The following is a 17,586-nucleotide window of genomic DNA, read 5'->3' as shown; positions in this document are numbered from 1 at the left end:
TCAAGTAGATTAAAGGAAGGATTCATCATGATGTGGAGTTTCAAGTTGACCTTTGAGTAAGTGACGGCAGCAATAGGTCCAACTCAGCGACAACGACATTATGGAGGCTGGGCTAGGGGCGGCAATAGAGCACAAATTAGTGACGGGAGATGGCGGCAGTAAGAAGGTGTGGGTTAAGGATTTGAGAGAGATATGAGACATCAGAGAGAGAGAGAGAGAGAGAGAGAGAGAGAGAGTTTTTCTAAAAGGTGTGTATTTTGTTTTTGAGAAAAAGGTTGAGGGCTAAGGTGTGTTCAAACTTCAGCGTAGAACTAGAAAGACTTAGAAGGTACCAGACTACCAGGTAAAAGTTTCATTTTAGAATTATGGGCGGTCGGGTCAGTTAGAACGGGTTAGAATTCAAGAGACCCGAAACCGACCTGTTAAACCGTTTTTTTTAAAAACTTATCAGACCCGCATCCGACCCATCTGGTGATTCGGATTCACCTGTGGGTCTTTGGGTCGGATCGGGTCTAGCGGGTTGCTGGACAGCCCTAATTATATTCGATTTAGCACAACAAAATCGACTCTCTTGCACTTGAGATGTTAATTTACTAAATAGTTTTGAAAACGTGCTAAAGTTTTAGTGTTATTTTGAAGAAGAAAAAATCCCCTTAGAGTTGTAACTAGGGCTGCGTTTGTTTCAACGGTAAATCAGTTTCATAAATTATTTTCCGCATTTGTGTGTGTTTGGTAGCAACTGAAAATTTGGTCAACCGAAAAATCACTTACCTTTGACCGTAAAAAAGCCCTTCCCACCCGTAAAAAAACTTTCGTTTCTATTTTACCTTCAAATAGAAATTTTCTAGAAAACAGAGAGACAGAGCACGAAGAGAGGGAGAGAGAGAGAGCACGAAGAAAGAGCAGAGAGAGCGAGATCGCGCCCCAACCTGCGCCGGCGAGATCGCGCCTTTGCCATCGCCATCACCGCTTAACGCTCAAACCCATCTTTGGTGAACCCGGTCTGATCGTGCTCGCCTTCGCCTCCGCCGCGCGATCTTGCCTCAACGTCGAACCCAGTCGCCTCTCTCTCTCTCTCTCTCTCTCTCTCTCTTCGTTCTTCTCTGACCGGATTTGATGATTTTTTTTTTTTTTAGGTTTTGTTGTTTTGTATTGAGAAATCTCTCTTCGTTCTTCTCTGACCGAATTTGGGTTTTGTTGTTCTGTATTGAGAAAATTTGATGAGTTTTTTTTTTTTTTTGGGTTTTGTTGTATAGTATTGAGAAATGATATTTGTTTGGAAGCTAAGAAAATGTGAGCAACAAATAGAAAATGTATTTTCTATAATATTTTTAAGATCATAACCAAACACCTGAAAATATTTTCCAAAGTATTTTTTAAAATGCTACCAAACACCTAAAAATATTTTCTTTTCTCGAAAATATTTTCAGCTGAAAATATTTTACACCCGAAAAATATTTTACACCCAACCAAACGCAGTCTAGCACTCTACGGACTTTGAGTTTGAGTCACTTTGACACGTTGCACCGCACGAACTAAACAAAGAACTATTACTACTTGCTAGTTCCACGCGACACATGGGCATAAAGCTCCGTCCACACTCCAACACTGTGCTATATATAAAAATTTATAAATGTCTCTTCGCTCATTCGGCGCTAACTACAGTTACTGCTACCATTGCTATCACTCCCTCTCTAGCCACATTTCCCTCGCTCAGCGATTCTCTGCTTCGCAGCTTCGGATCTCAGCTCGTGCCATGTCTTATCGGCCCAACTTCCAAGGCGGTCGCCGCGGCGGTGGCCCAAACAGCAGAGGACGCGGTGGAGCTCGCCGTGGCGGTGGCGGTGGCGGCAGTGGAGGAGGCCGCGGAGGAGGACGCGGCGAGCAGCGGTGGTGGGACCCTGTCTGGCGAGCCGAGCGCCTGAGACAGCAACAGGCTGAGGTATATAAGCCTTTTTGAATAAGCGTTAACATGTAATTTATAAATTATTTATTATTTTTAGGGTTTATTTTGCGTGAGTTTAAATATAGCTCAAGCAAATTTGATGCTCTGTTTGTTATTACTTGTTTGGTTGCCGAGAAACTGGGAAACGAAAAGGAATTAAATGTATTAATCACGAGTATATTCATGTTTAAAAGGCTAAGTTAAGTCTAAATTCATATTATTCATCAGAAAATTTCATTAACAATACTTAGCATTATGTAAAAAAATTTGTAAAAAATATATTATTATTATTATTTGTTCCATTTTTGTGGTGTGAAAATGATATTTATGTGCAGATGGAAGTTCTTGATGAGAATGAGTGGTGGGGTAAGATGGAGCAGATGAAAGGAGGAGGGGAACAGGAGATGATAATTAAGCGCAATTTCAGTCGCGCAGACCAGCAAACCTTATATGATATGGCTTATCAACTGGGGCTTTACTTGTAAGTGCTTATAAATAATTGGCATAAGAGTGGTTTGTGTGCATAGGTGAATTGTACGTTGGGTGTATAGGAAATGCTGTTTGTATTGTCTAGCATCTAGCTTAGATGGGTATAGTTCGATTGAATTTGTATAATTTATTTTTGTGAGCCATGTGATGTGTGATCAGGGGATGGTTTTCTTTTATCTATACTGCTATTTAAAGGGCTTCCCCTGTTTGTATTCCTCATTTATTAGTTCAAAAATGCTCATACACCCTATATATTTAAGTAGATACAAAACTAAAGGACAATTTGGTAAAAATGCAACTCTAACTTTCACTAAAACATTGCCTAAAAAATAGGACTACTCTCCTCTAAATTTTCAAATTGCTTTATCAACTTATAAATTAGATTCATTATAAAAAAATAAAATAAAAAACTTATAAATTAGATTCTCAAAATAAAAATTATATATATAAAATAAAAACACAGGTTTTTTTTTTTGCTAAAATAAAAGCCTCATCGCACACGTGTTGCGCATGTGATGAGGCTAGTTTTATTATTATGTACTTCCACGAGTATGGTTCACTCTCATCATAGTGACAAAGTATGCTTTGGACAAGACTTAGGTAAAGTTTCTTAGGTTAATTTTGTTTTATTAGGATGCACGGACACTTCATTTGGGGTGCTATACCCGTGTCGTATCCGTTTCATAACGGTGTCCAATTTGCCGTATCATGTTACAATTTTTCAAAAATTGCTTGTGTCGCCGTATCGTACCCGTGTCCATGTCCGTGTCTGTGCATCTTCCACTTTTATGTTGATAAGTAGATCAAAGCTACTCACTAAAATGATAATTAGATCAAAGATCATGCTTTAGTATTAAACAGGTATTGTTTGGTAGATTAGATGTAGAAATGCGGAGAAGTTTAGTTAGAAATGATGGTTTTAATTTATAATTTAGCTAATTTTATTAAAAAATGCAGATGGTTCAAATTTTATGGAATGAAAATGAGAGGCTAGATCAAATCTTAAAATACAAATTTTTTTTGGTTTTCATATTCAATGAGACTTATGGGATGATGGGTCTTTCATCTTTTAAGCTTAACAACAAACGCGACCTAAGAAACCTATTGTAAGAATTATCCAATCTACTTAGATGATTGTTTTTATGTTTTATGTTTTATTTTTTTTCTTTTTTGCATCAGTAGTTAGATTTGAAATGTTACACACATTAAAAATGTCAACGGTTTGGAATTTATGATTATGTTTTGTTTGACATTTCTTTAATGTGCATTTATTTTAATTGAATTACTTATGAGAAATTCCTTTAAAGAAAACCTTATAAAAATGTTTTGTTTGACATTTATAATTTATTTTTTGAAACTTCCATCTCACTTTTTTCCTCTCGTCTTTGTACTTGTGGAAAGAAAGCCATGCATATAATAAAGGGAAGACTCTTGTGGTCAGCAAAGTTCCATTGCCAGACTACCGGGCAGATCTCGATGAGCGTCATGGGTCCACACAGAAAGAGGTAATATTTATATCTATGCTGAAACTATCTCTGTCAATTTGATAAAGATCCTATGTTTAAACCCTTCTGCAGATTCGAATGTCCACAGAAATTGAGAGAAGAGTTGGAAATCTTTTGAATAGTTCAGAGTCACAGGGGGCATTAACCTCTATAGATTCTTCTGTAGCACCCAGCCAGGGCGGCAAACGCAAGCCATCATCATCTGGTGTTAATATAATCCAACCTGACTCCTTGTCAGAGATTGATTCTGCTAAGGACAATCTTAGTCTTGAACTTAAGCAGAGGCAGGAAAAAATGAAGGTACATATGCAAATTTGGTCCCGCTTTGATAATAGTTATTTCCATGTGCAATAATATTCAAACCACTATTCACTTGAATTTTAGGAGTATGTTAAGGTCAAGTAATATTCATGTTATGTATTGCCAACATGCAGGTGAGTGATTCTTCAAGGGCAATGCGGTCATTTAGAGAAAAGCTTCCTGCATTCAAAGTGAAATCTGAGTTTTTGAAAGTTGTTGCTGAAAACCAGGTCTGATATTCTGTCTGTATCAAGATGAAGATATTTATTGACCATGATTTAAGTATATAACACAAATCCGGTCTTCCTTTGGAGTTAACTCTAGTAATGTTTTCATATCTATGTTTGTGTGTGTGTGTGTGGAGAGAGAGACAGGAGGGGCAGACAACTTTGTTCTACGATGTTCTCCATGTGGAATATTTGATGCAGGAGATGCAAGAAGATTATTATTTAGTGTTATTTATGTTTGCAAATCAATTATATTTTTATGTTTTAGGTCCTATTAGTTTATTGGGCTTTTAGTATCTTAATTTTGAAGTCAGGTTATTTTTGTACTAAGGCAATTAGGGTTTCTTAGCCAATTAGAACTAGAGTTTAGCAATCCTTTATAAGCAACCTATTATACTCCTTGAGGAAGTAATTGATATTTTGATGAATGTAAAAATGGTCGTTTGGTCTCTTTTGGTCTGGTGCTGGCTTCAGGTCTACCCTAGGTGCTGACTCCTAGTGGTTTCCACACTTGGTGCTGACTCCAAATAGGGCCTAGGTGCTGACTCCTAGGTCATATACCTTTATTTTATTGTTGTTTCAATTTTGTTCTGGTTGTCCTGCGTCAGTTTTGGTATCAGAGCAAACACCAATCTGTTCAAGTATCACCGTAGGAAAGAATCAAAAAAATCACACCCCCTAAAAAAAAAAAATATCCCATCACTGCCGTGTTTTTCACCACTAGAAAGTTGTCTTTGTCATTCTCTTGCTTAGTACCAAAAAGCTGTCCTATAGTTGTACTACCCATCAGACAACTAGATATTCATGCCAATCAAAGACTCCAATCCAAAACTCCACAAGCAAATCTCCAAATCCCTTGCAACCACAAAGACAGAGAGGAGGAATAAGAGCCCATTGCTGTAGTCGTGCCACACTACCACCAACAAACCACCACGTTTAGATCGGGTCGAATACTTACACGACAATTGCTAGGCATGCCACCACCATCAACTTTTTTCTGCGCCGCCATGATTTCAGTTTTGCCTAGTGTCACAAAGCCGCAATCTAATCAATCTCCATCATTCAGATGTCATGAGGTAACCCACTAGCCTTGTCTAAACCCATTCTCTTTATTTTTTTAAACCATCAAGCTAACCAGACCCACTTTATGACCCAAACCATTACCTAATCTGGCCCATTTGTTAACAAGCCCAAAGCCCACATTTTACAACACCGGTTTTCTTTAAAAAAAAAAAAAAAAAATACAAGACCCAGCCCACGAAATCCAAACCTGTCAACCAGCCTAGTCCCAGCAACTATTTGAGAGAATAGTCTTAGAAGCCTATTCCAACGATCTGTTCGGAGAACATTATAGCAATCCTGGTTCTTGTTCCAACTTCCAACTATTTTAGAGAATCATGTTAATATCAGAAGCACCTTATTTTGATGGTTGTAAAACTAATCCACGGGATTTTGTCAACTGGATAAATGAAATGGAGCAATTCTTTCAGCAAACAAATTTTGCAGATAACAAAAAGATTAGGTATGCAAAGTTGAAGTTAAAAGGTGGAGCACAAATGTTTTGGGAGAATCTTGAATATTTTCGCTATCTAAAGTATGAACCTGCCATTAGTGTGTGGGAAGATATGAAAGAAAAGCTTTGTGATGAGTATTTGTCACCATACTTTCGAGCTAAGTATCTATCACAAACTCAATGTGGTACTTTTCAAGTTGAAGCACATAGGGTGAATCCTCACCCCATTTCATGTCCTTAGCGCACTTTTGAACAATCTATCAAGGAATTGTCTACCAAGGAATTAAAGAAATTATTTGAAAAGCTCATGAAAATTGTTCAAAACATGATTGCTCAGATGAAGCAAATGAAGACTCAAATTGATTTAATAAGGAAACCAATGATAATTGATCACAATGAAATTATTGCTACCCCATAGAAGACAACATTAATGATGATATGTTGGTAGTGGAGAAACCTCAAGTGACACCAAAGCCTAATGTTGACAAAGACATACACACCTTGGCAAGTGTTGCTTTAACATGCGTGCAAGGAAGTGAATCTATTGAAGAATAACAAGGTGAAGAGATGGTTTCTAAAGAGAGTATTATGTTAGAGGGTACACATGATGTGATATTGGAAGCTAATGAATCTGCTTTTGATCAGCCTTCCATGGTGCATGAAGACAAACAGTTTGCTAAAGTGGAGAAAGTGGATAACATAGTGCTTCCAATGGTTCAAGATAAGATTATGTTGATTCCACACATTGATTTTATTATTCCAGAAGAGTTTGACATGGTGGAATTCAAGGTTTTTCTTTTCTCTATGCTCCCTACGGTGATTCCAGACTTGAAGCAAGCTTTACTTTTCAGCATCCTAATCCTTCAACGCTTTAGAACTCGAGGCCGTGTTTTCTTCAACCAGAGGAGAATGATGCGAGAGATGCAAAAAGATTATTATTTAGTGTTATTTATGTTTGCAAATCAATTATATTTTTATGTTTTAGGTCCTATTAGTTTATTGGGCTATTAGTATCTTAATTTGGAAGTAAGGTTATTTTTGTAATAAGGCAATTAGGGTTTCTTAGCCAATTAGAACTAGGTTTTAGCAACCCTTTATAAGCAACCTATTATACTCTTTGAGGAAGTAGTTGATATTTTGATGAATGAAAAAATGGCCGTTTGGTCTCTTTTGGTTTGGTGCTGACTCCTAGTAGTTTCCCCGCTTGGTGCTGACTCTTAGTGGTTTCCCTGCTTGGTGCTGACTCTAAGCAAGGCCTAGGTGCTGACTCTTAGCAAGGCCTAGGTGCTGACTCTTAGGTCATATCACTTTATTTTATTGTTGTTTCAATTTTGTTCTGGTTGTCCTGTGTCAATATTATGTATCAATTTGATGCGTGGTGTGTTATATGCTATATGTTCAAGATATGCCACATGCCCTGAGATTGCATGCTTGCTGCATTTTTATCTTTTTGCAATGTATCGGCATGAAATCTTACGAGCCAAGAATTCCACTTTGTTGATAGTTAATATTTGTAGTTAAGTTAATACCTTAATTTTTGCCTATGACGTGTCCTTAAATAGTTCTGTACAATCTTCATTTATTTTTTCATAAGTTTGAAATTTGGCAAAATTGACAATTGTTACTTGAAATTAGTCAGGTTTATTTTAGTCCCTGAAATTTGGAAGTTCATTTTTAGTTTTAGCCCTCAAAAAATTGTAAAGATACCGAGTTAATCCTTTCATAGCCTTGCCATGATAATTCTTGCTTATGTGGCAAAATTTGACAAAGCCATGTTGCACTCTGTTATAATGGCAACAGTACTAAAGGACTAATTTGGTATGTTTACGATTTTTTGAGGGCTAAAAGGAACTTTTGAAATTTCACTAAAATAAAACTTGTCCCAAATTTTAGGGACCAAAAGTATGGTTTTACCTTGGAATTTTCATGCATGTTTGAAAAATAGTTAAGTGTAAGCTAGAAAGCATTAAAGGGGTCGGTTATGGAGGCGGGTAGTAGCTTCAAAATATGGGGAAGATTGGGAGAGATGGACCTCAAAGCTGGGTAGGGGAGCTCATGGGTGTGGTTTGTGGAGAAGTATCCGCATGTGTTGGGAGGATTTCAGCAAAAATTGTCAGTTTGTGGTTGGGTTGGGAAATAGGGTGAGGTTTTGGCAGGATGGGTGGTATGGGGATCAACCTTTTCAATTGGCTTTTCCAAGACTGTATGGCATTGCCATTGATAAGGAGGCTTCTGTTGAAGCTTCTTTGCATAGGCAGCGGGCGGAGGATAGAAGATTTTGGAATGTTCGGTTTAGTAGATTTTTTAATGATTGGGAGATGGATGAAGGGCTGCACTTTCTTCGTATGTTGGGTGCTATAACCCCTCCTATGGATGTTGGAGACCGGATGAGATGGAAATTGAAGCCTAATAGGGCTTTTGACATCCGGTCGTACTATAACAAATTAAGAAATTCTCCTTCAACTATCTTTCCTTGGAAAGCTATTTGGAGAGTAAAGGCCCCTAGGCGAGTTTCTTTTTTTGTTTGGTGTGTAGCTTGGAATAAGATCCTAACGGGAGACAATCTGAGATTGAGGAAATTGGATTTTGTGGATTGGTGCAATATGTGCCATCATTGTGGAGAGACGGTAGATCACCTTCTTCTTCATTGTGAGGTGGCCTATCAGTTATGGAGCTTTGTTTTTATAACTTTTGGCTTGGCTTGGGTTATGCCTAGTTCGATTCCAGACTTGCTTTTTGGATGGTGGAATTGGCTGGGGAAGCATTCGTCTCAGATTTGGAATTTAGTCCCGTTGTGCATCCTATGGTGTATTTGGAAGAAACGGAATCGGAGGACTTTTGAGGATTTAGATAGCTTTAGTGATCAGTTGCTTGCTTCTTTTAGTAGAACTCTTTTTGATTGGTCTCGGGCGTGGGGACTCACGTCTAGTGATTTCCTCCCTTCTTTTCTTTGCTCCCTTTTCCTATTGTAATTTCTTTGTTGTTTGGTTTTCTCTCTTGTTTCTCTTTGTTTTTTCTTCTTGTAATTTTTGGATTGCTCTGTGTTTTTCAGGCATAGAGTAACCTTTCGTATATATATCATTCTTACTTATCAAAAAAAAAAAAAAAGCATTAAAGGGGGAAGGAGAAGATGAAAAATAGAGAATATTTTGTGAGTGAGGTGGCCAATGAGTTTTGTCTCTATAAAACAGTTGCTTGCCAGGTGAGGTTGTGGGTTCAAAACTTGGCACTGTTTCTCACAAAACCATTAGGTGCTTGTGTAACTTACCAATAAATAATTGAATGAGATGTTGAAGAACGTTAGCCAAATGTTCTTTCATGTGAAATATAGGATGACAGGGCAATCACAGTTGATCCACTTAATCTTATTTGACCACATACAACATATAAATGAATTTTTCAAGCATTTTCTGTTGCTAGCTTTTGCATTTTTTAAAGAAAGGTCTTGAGAAATTTGTTGATTCCTTCAAAATTTTAGGGATAATCAATCCTTAATTACTTTCCCTAGTTTCAGTTTGCAGGTGTTTCTAGTGGTAATTACATGTTTCCATTGATTCATGTTAGTTTGGTTTGCAATGTAGGTATTGGTAGTTTCAGGGGAGACAGGTTGTGGTAAAACAACTCAGCTGCCTCAATTTATTCTGGAGAACGAAATATCATGTTTGCGTGGTGCTGATTGCAGCATAATGTGCACTCAACCCCGCCGTATATCTGCTATTTCTGTTGCAGCTCGTATAGCTTCTGAAAGGGGGGAGAGTCTTGGCGAAACTGTTGGTTATCAGATCCGCCTGGAAGCAAAACGTTTTGCTCAAACACGGTTGCTATTTTGTACCACAGGAGTATTACTTAGACAGTTGGTAAGATGATATTTCTCAACTGCGTCAATTGTTGTTTGAAGCTTGTAGTTTGATTAGTCTGCCTAGGTTTTCTTTCTTTGACATGTATTATATATATCTTGCTTCTGTAAGAATCAATATAATAATTACTTTCATGATCTTGGGCGTCAAGCCTTGAGCACAGCAAACTGCCTGGTTTTCTATCTCTTCACTGTTGAAACCTTACATAGGTATATGTGTTAGTGGGGAATGCAAAGTTACATCCTACAATACATTAAAGAGTCATTAAAATAGAGCCATTGATTCTTATCTTCTAGGAAAATTTCATGTTGTTTGATATATTAGATGTTGGACTGCAGGTTCAAGACCCAAAGTTAGCTGGGGTGAGCCATCTACTAGTGGATGAAATCCATGAAAGAGGCATGAATGAAGATTTTTTACTAATAATTCTGCGTGACCTTCTTCCTCGCCGTCCAGATTTACGTCTTATTCTAATGAGTGCTACCATTAATGCTGACCTGTTCTCCAAATTCTTTGGAAATGCCCCAACTATACATATACCGGTACTTTTTTAACCATTTTAATCATTTACCATTGTTTCATGAATAATTGAGGTAGTTGAAGGCTTATATTTTTCACACATAATATTATTTTGACAAAATGGCAGGGATTGACTTTCCCTGTGGCAGAGTCTTTTCTAGAGGATGTGCTGGAAAAAACTCGTTACAGTATCAAGTCAGAGTTTGACAACTTTGAGGGGAATTCAAGGAGGAGGAGGAGGCAACAAGATTCAAAGAAGGATCCTTTAACAGAATTATTTGAGGCATGCTTGCATTCTCTATATACCTTATTTTCTGTGTTTTAATGGTAAATTTTTTACCAATGTGCTCTAGCTCAATGGTGCTGTCTTTCCCGAATAGGATGTGGGGTGAAGTTGTGATTTTAAGACTCTACTGCATGTGCATGCAACTTATCATTTAAAAATGCAAAATAATATAATCACTGTCATGTATTCTGCTTGGGAGATAAACTACCATTGTCCTAATGCAATTGATGTAACTATCTTTCTCTAAACAGATAAGGCTGCAATTCCTCTGTTACATTGGTTAGGTGATCTAGAGCTTGTTATATTTCTTTTTTTCCACATTTATCATCTTGGTGCAATATTAGGTACATTTGATGTGCACAAATCATTAATTTTTGGGCATGATATTCTTTAAGCCAATTGTGTTTGAATGATATTGCGGACCATATCATCCTGGTGTTTTTTTTTTGTAAGTACCATATCTTGTGCGGTATTTACTATTCATCATTTTCATTTCCATTTAAGAAACCCTTTAAAGTGTTTATATGGTGTTGACTTATGCAAAAGTGCATAATGTTTAGGACTATGCTATGGAAAATTGAAATAATGCTTATTTTGCGTAAACCAAGCATGAAAGCTCATGCTTATGTGCAAAGGCAAGTGAACTTGCTCATTTAAATGTGTTTCATGTTTCAGTCACATGATTCTGAAATATTGCCCTAAATGAGATTTATGATATATTTTGTTTAATTTCTATGAGTTTAGCATCTGATTGCTTCATGGTTCTTCGATCTCCAAGTCTGCAACAAATAGAGACACATTGGAAGTGTCAACAATGTAACTCCATGTCCTTGTCAATGTATCCTCCTTTAATAAAGATTCTAGAAAAAAAATTGGTGTCTGCATAGATCTGGACTTAAAGAAGATAAGGCTTTAGGTAACCAACCTTTTTACTCACTTTAGTTTTGGTCTCTCCTGGAAACACTTAAACTGTACTGTATGCTATATGTGGATTCTAAAACTGTGAATGCACATATAACTACCAAGGGAACAGTGCTTATACCAATTTGCCAACCATTGTATGTATTCTGCATACCATAGGGCTATCGATTTCATTTGTGCATTTTGGTAACTTTTTCTTTTGTGTGTGTGTGCGCGCTTTGATGTGGATTGACACTGCAGCACATGGAGTTTTGCTCTGTTTGTCTTATTAGCAAATTAGTTCCACAGATGCATATATGATTATGGAAGTCATAAACCATTGCTTGACTAAGCCATTTCCTTGTAAATTGCAAATTTTGTTAATCTGTAATGCGTGATTCACATCTCTAGTAATTATATGTATCCATGATATTACTTTATGAGGACCTGAACAGTTCCAAATTAACTTTTTCCCAATGAACATTTTTTGCAATTATATATAGAGTAACTCATGACACTATTCAGTATTTCTAAATGGGTCATTCTGGAATTTATACTTCATTCCATAATTTATTTACTGCAATATTGTTGTGTCTTTTGCAGGATGCTGGTATTGATTCTCAATACAAAAATTACAGTGTATCCACAAGAAAGTCTCTTGAAGCTTGGTCTGGTTCTCAGCTTGATTTGGGTCTGGTATGCACTTTGTGTAATCTATTAACAAATGGAACAAACTTTCTCTATGTCCTGCTTGAATTTTTCTTGCTTGAAAGAAATATATGTATTGTATCTGACTTTATGCTGAGCATTTTGACTGATGTGTGTTTGCTAAAGTATTTAGTTCCGTTTAGTATTTGTTTGATGAGTGGTAGGGTGAAATTTAGTTGTTTGGCTAATGTATAACTCTTTTAAAGCTTTACTTTTTTCTAGATGCAACTGTACCGTGACCCAGCTTATTTTTTAAGCTCTCCCAAATGACCACTTAACCTTAATGTTAAAAGGTAATACCTATCTTCTGCAAGGCGATTAATGGGAAAATGTACATCAAAGGAAGTATTATAGGCCTAGCAAGAACTTAATAGTAAAGATTTTCAAGAATTTCCTGTCCATTTGTCCTATTTCCTGTGTGGCACATGTTAAATGTAACTTGAAGTTTGTGGATCTTGAACCCATGGTCTCATGCCCTACTTACTCTTATGAAGTCTTTAGATTCTAAAGCATCCTCCAAATTTCCTGCTTGGTGTTGACTAAACATCTAGTTTCATCCACTAAATTTATATTGTCTGCAAAAGCATATACCCTGGGACTGGTTAAGATGGTAGTGCTCTGTGAAGCCTGTTATATACACCATTTACATTCGGTGGCAGTCAAGTCAGCCAGGCAATTTTCCTTTTGGCAATTCAGACTCATATAACTTCTTGATTGGAGATTGCTGGATGTGGTCATTATATTTGCTTGGGTGGGGATCTGGGGATGACAGTTTTCTAATATGCATTTTTTCCCTTAATTCCAATGATAAGAGGTTTCTGTCACAGCATTCCTCTATGCAATATCATCTATCATTAATATACATTTTCTAACTTCAAAATTTTGGGACAAAGGCTTTGTTATTCTTGTTGTTTATAGTCATATCACTGGTCTTGTGTTGTAGGTGGAGGCAACAATTGAATACATCTGTCGCCATGAAGGTGATGGAGCTATTCTCGTATTCCTTACGGGTTGGGATGACATCTCTAAGCTACTTGACAAAGTTAAAGCAAATAATTTCCTTGGAGATCCCAGCAAGTTTCTAGTCCTTCCCCTACATGGTTCAATGCCCACCATCAATCAACGTGAAATATTTGATCGTCCTCCCCCTAACAAGAGGCAAGCATACTTCTTTTTTATAATTTTATGTATTTAATGTTAAGATCAACTTGTTCTTTTGCTTGTTTTTGGCTCTTGTCCGTTGGAAATATTATTTAGTATTCCTTTATTCTCATCACCATGGAAATGCATATTGGACTGCATAGCTCAATTATGGTCATGTCACTGTGCACAGTTCTCTTAAATTAATAGCACCTTGCACCAAGTAATGGTACTGTAGTTCTGTTGCCAACTTCATTGGTGTCTTTTAATTCATAACTCCCCTGTTGGTGAGCATAAGTATAAACAATTTTCTGCTTGCTTGCAATCTCATATGATTGTCAGTGTGACAATGACCACCCTATGCGGTACCATTAATGTCAATAGTTTATGAACATAATTTCCACCTGTATTTAAAAGTAGAATGCCAATTGGAACACTACTGAGCTTCACAATTTCAATTGTCACAAACATCTTTGAACTTCTTGCAATTGTGTCTGCTAAGTCCTATATTTACTACATCCATTGTTGTAGGAAAATTGTGCTGGCAACTAATATTGCTGAGAGTAGCATCACCATAGATGATGTTGTGTATGTCATTGACTGTGGAAAGGCAAAGGAAACTAGTTATGATGCCCTGAACAAACTGGCTTGTCTATTACCATCATGGATTTCCAAGGCTTCGGCACATCAGGTATGCAGGGAGCACCATGAAAGTGTAATAGCAAATAGGAGGTTCTTTCTTTGTGAATCATGTTTCTCCAGCTTAGCCTAATTTATCTGTTGCTTAATTGCATTACCTTTTTTCTTTCCTCCCTTTTCTTCTGTATCTTTTTGGTTGATATATGGTGAGTAATTTCAGAGACGAGGTCGTGCTGGTCGTGTGCAACCTGGAGTTTGTTATAGATTGTATCCAAAGATGATCCATGATGCAATGCTTCAATATCAGTTACCTGAGATTCTCAGAACGCCTCTGCAAGAACTATGCCTGCATATCAAAAGTTTGCAGCTTGGAACAATTGGATCATTTTTGGCAAAAGCACTTCAGCCACCGGATGCTCTTGCTGTTCAAAATGCAATAGAACTTCTTAAAACAATTGGGGCTCTAGATGACATGGAGGAACTTACCCCACTTGGTATATACCATTGCATACAGGTTTCTGTATTGGATATCAGCTTTAGGATGTTGACTGTAATCAGAAGAATTTTGTGTAACAGGTCGCCATCTTTGCACTCTACCATTGGACCCAAATATTGGGAAGATGCTTCTTATGGGGTCTATCTTTCAATGCCTCAATCCAGCCTTAACAATTGCAGCTGCTCTTGCTCATCGTGACCCATTTGTGCTACCAATAAATAGGAAAGAGGAAGCTGATGAAGCAAAAAGATCCTTTGCTGGTGATTCTTGCAGGTTGATAATTAAGCTTACTGTCCTTTATTATGGCATTTGCAGAGTTTTTTGTGATTGAACTTTGTTTCTGTTACTGATTCCAATCTTGCACAAACATTCTTTATGCAGTGACCACATAGCACTTCTTAAAGCTTTTGAAGGATGGAAGGATGCAAAACGTAATGGAAAGGAAAGAGCATTCTGTTGGGATAACTTCTTATCCCCGGTTACCTTGCAGATGATGGATGATATGAGAATGCAATTTGTAGATCTATTATCAGGCATTGGCTTTGTAGACAAATCAAGGGGTGCTAATGTAAGCTCTTAATATCATTAATTTTCCTTTTTGAAATGAAGTATATCTTCCCCCTCATTATTATTATTTTTATTTACATATTTTTTTAGAACTCTTTATAACACCATTTCAATTTTTTGGAATAATTGTATCATATATCTATCCAGGGAAGAAAGATTTGAAGGATTTACTCTTTGTGATATGTTTGTAGGCTTACAACCAATACAGCCATGATTTGGAGATGGTCTCTGCAATCCTTTGTGCTGGACTCTACCCGAATGTGGTGCAATGCAAAAGAAGAGGAAAGCGGACAGCATTCTACACTAAAGAAGTTGGGAAAGTTGACATTCATCCTGCATCTGTCAATGCAGGAGTTCATCTTTTCCCTCTACCTTACATGGTTTATAGTGAAAAGGTGAAAACAACTAGCATATATGTCCGAGACTCTACAAATATATCGGATTATGCTCTACTTCTATTTGGCGGCAATCTCATCCCTAGCAAAACCGGGGAGGGCATTGAAATGCTTGGTGGTTACCTTCATTTCTCTGCATCAAAGAGTGTTTTAGAGTTGATACGGGTAATGTCCACCAAGATTTTTTATTTATTTTTATGACTCCTTAAATGATGTTTCCCTTTCTTTGTTTGCAGCTTTGATTAAAAGTGTTGTAATGGGTCTTTTGCAGAAATTGCGCATGGAACTTGACAAGCTTCTAAATAGAAAAATTGAGGAACCGGGTTTGGACATTTCTATGGAGGGAAAGGGAGTAGTTGCTGCCGCGGTTGAGTTACTGCACAGTCAAACCATACATTATTAAATTCTGTTCTTCTCCAGAACTAAACACTGTTCAATAGGAGTCTGGCCTTCCCGTTTTTCGTTTTGTCCTCCTATTGAGACTTGAGAGACATAAAATTTTGCCACTAATATTTTTAGGCATTACATTAGGATGTGACTTAGTTGGGTGGCTGTAATACTAATTTTATGTACACGGATTTACATGGAGGGTATTTTTATAGATCTCAGTTTGTATTAGCTATTATATGTAAAAAGAGTTGCAAATTTTATATTATAAGCTTTCATGGTTACAGACATGATCAGACCTTAAAATGTATTGTCGCCATCACTCTCTAACAAGCAGCTGAGACTACCCACTTTTTCTCATTTCAAGCTAAATACAATTTTCATAGGAGGCACAAAAGGCTCATGCTCTTTCTCATTAATTATAATATCAAAATCCATGACTTTTATTTTACAATGATTATGCTAGACAAGTTGAGGTACCTAAGGGCAACCTATTGTGGAATTGCAATGGGGGTTTTTGTACTGGACTGCATGCAAAATCTTGAAAATGAAGGGTGAAAGGGACCATTGCTTTGAAATATCTCGCAAGTATTATTCTACAATAACAGTTGAAGCCAACTCCAGTAATCACTCTTAACCTTTGAAATTGCAGCTTGCTTTGAAAAAGCCAATGCAAAGTTGATCCTTGAGCTAATTTTGTAAAAAACTTGTCTCAGAAACATCCCACGTGGAAAGGAAAATAGAACAGAGCCTAGCTTCCTTGAGAACCTGATGCTAATGTTTCGAGACATCCATGATGAATGCGGTTTCATGAACATTGGTTTTGTGGGTTCCAAATATACATGGTGCAACAGAGATTGGAGGGAGCCTTGGTGTGGGAGAGACTCGACTGTGCTGCGGCAAAATCTTAATGTTTTGATCGGTTTTTTTGAATTAGACTTCATAAATTCTTTGAAGCTTTTTTCCAAAAAACAATTTAAAAAATCAGTAATTACAACAACCGGAGAGGGGAGACCGAACCTTGGCATTTTTATTTATTTATTTATTATTATTATTATTTATTAAGGAGAGCATAAAATGCTGTTGAGTTACAAGACTTTTGGGTTTTGGCAATTATTTTTTTAAGCTATACCAAAACATAAAAAGAAAATTTATAAGTTTGAACATACAAAAATAAGTTGGTTTAATTTCTAAATTAAGTCTCAACAAATGGCACCTTTGTAAGACCACATTTGATCTATAATATAGTTGTCTTGACAAGCCTCCAAAATAATTTTAGTGGGGTTAATTATACCCAATTAGCTTACTAATTTATTAAGTTTGATACTAATTTTGGATGACAGAGTGGATATTATATATCAAACTTGAATTAATTTGTTAATTGCAAAAGGAAAAATAAAATTTATGATATATATTGCAAAGAATCCTATTGTATATAGTTTTTTTTGTTTTATTTACAATAATGATATAGAATAGACTATAGAGTAATACATCATTAATTAACCTAGTTTAAATTTTCTTTTTTGCTTATAGTTTTAGAGGTATTTCCCCCCCCCCCCCTCCTTTTTAACTTATACATCCATAATTTTTTTTTTAAGAAAAAAGGTTACACCATATATCCATTATTTAAGTAATGACAATTAACTAAATATAATCATTCCATATTATTGACATTAGATCAGAAAAATATGTCAATGTACTTTTTTTTTCTTA

General features: G+C 36.6%; 1 protein-coding gene across 2 annotated transcripts; it reads left to right on the top strand.

Annotated features, from left to right (window-relative positions):
* Positions 1-1,643: 1,643 nt before the first annotated feature.
* Positions 1,644-16,163, top strand: LOC142610607 (DExH-box ATP-dependent RNA helicase DExH1). 2 transcript variants are annotated; one of them, XM_075782466.1, is made up of 16 exons: positions 1,644-1,942; positions 2,281-2,426; positions 3,840-3,939; positions 4,012-4,239; positions 4,374-4,469; positions 9,561-9,836; positions 10,175-10,378; positions 10,483-10,638; positions 12,145-12,237; positions 13,193-13,407; positions 13,921-14,080; positions 14,249-14,522; positions 14,605-14,797; positions 14,906-15,092; positions 15,283-15,651; positions 15,758-16,163. In XM_075782466.1, the coding sequence occupies exons 1-16, from the start codon at positions 1,757-1,759 to the stop codon at positions 15,887-15,889; spliced, it is 3,015 nt and encodes a 1,004-aa protein (XP_075638581.1). In that variant the 5' UTR covers positions 1,644-1,756; the 3' UTR covers positions 15,890-16,163. The 2 variants fall into 2 exon arrangements, with proteins under 2 accessions (XP_075638581.1, XP_075638582.1); XM_075782467.1 differs by having other exon boundaries at positions 1,662-1,942; positions 3,836-3,939.
* Positions 16,164-17,586: the final 1,423 nt, after the last annotated feature.

Source organism: Castanea sativa, chromosome 9, assembly GCF_040712315.1.
Source record: "Castanea sativa cultivar Marrone di Chiusa Pesio chromosome 9, ASM4071231v1".
Lineage (NCBI taxonomy): Eukaryota > Viridiplantae > Streptophyta > Magnoliopsida > Fagales > Fagaceae > Castanea > Castanea sativa.
Note: the sequence above shows the minus strand (reverse complement) of the source record. Positions and strands in the feature narration are given on the sequence as shown.

What these genes read in the sequence shown, in the direction of transcription:
- LOC142610607 (XM_075782466.1), top strand. Translation starts at nt 1,757, where the DNA reads ATGTCTTATCGGCCCAACTTCCAAGGCGGTCGCCGCGGCGGTGGCCCA. An exon ending in CTTTAACAGAATTATTTGAG is followed by an intron (nt 10,639 to 12,144) that starts GCATGCTTGCAT and finishes TGTCTTTTGCAG; the next exon opens with GATGCTGGTATTGATTCTCA. An exon ending in GGAGGAACTTACCCCACTTG is followed by an intron (nt 14,523 to 14,604) that starts GTATATACCATT and finishes TTTGTGTAACAG; the next exon opens with GTCGCCATCTTTGCACTCTA.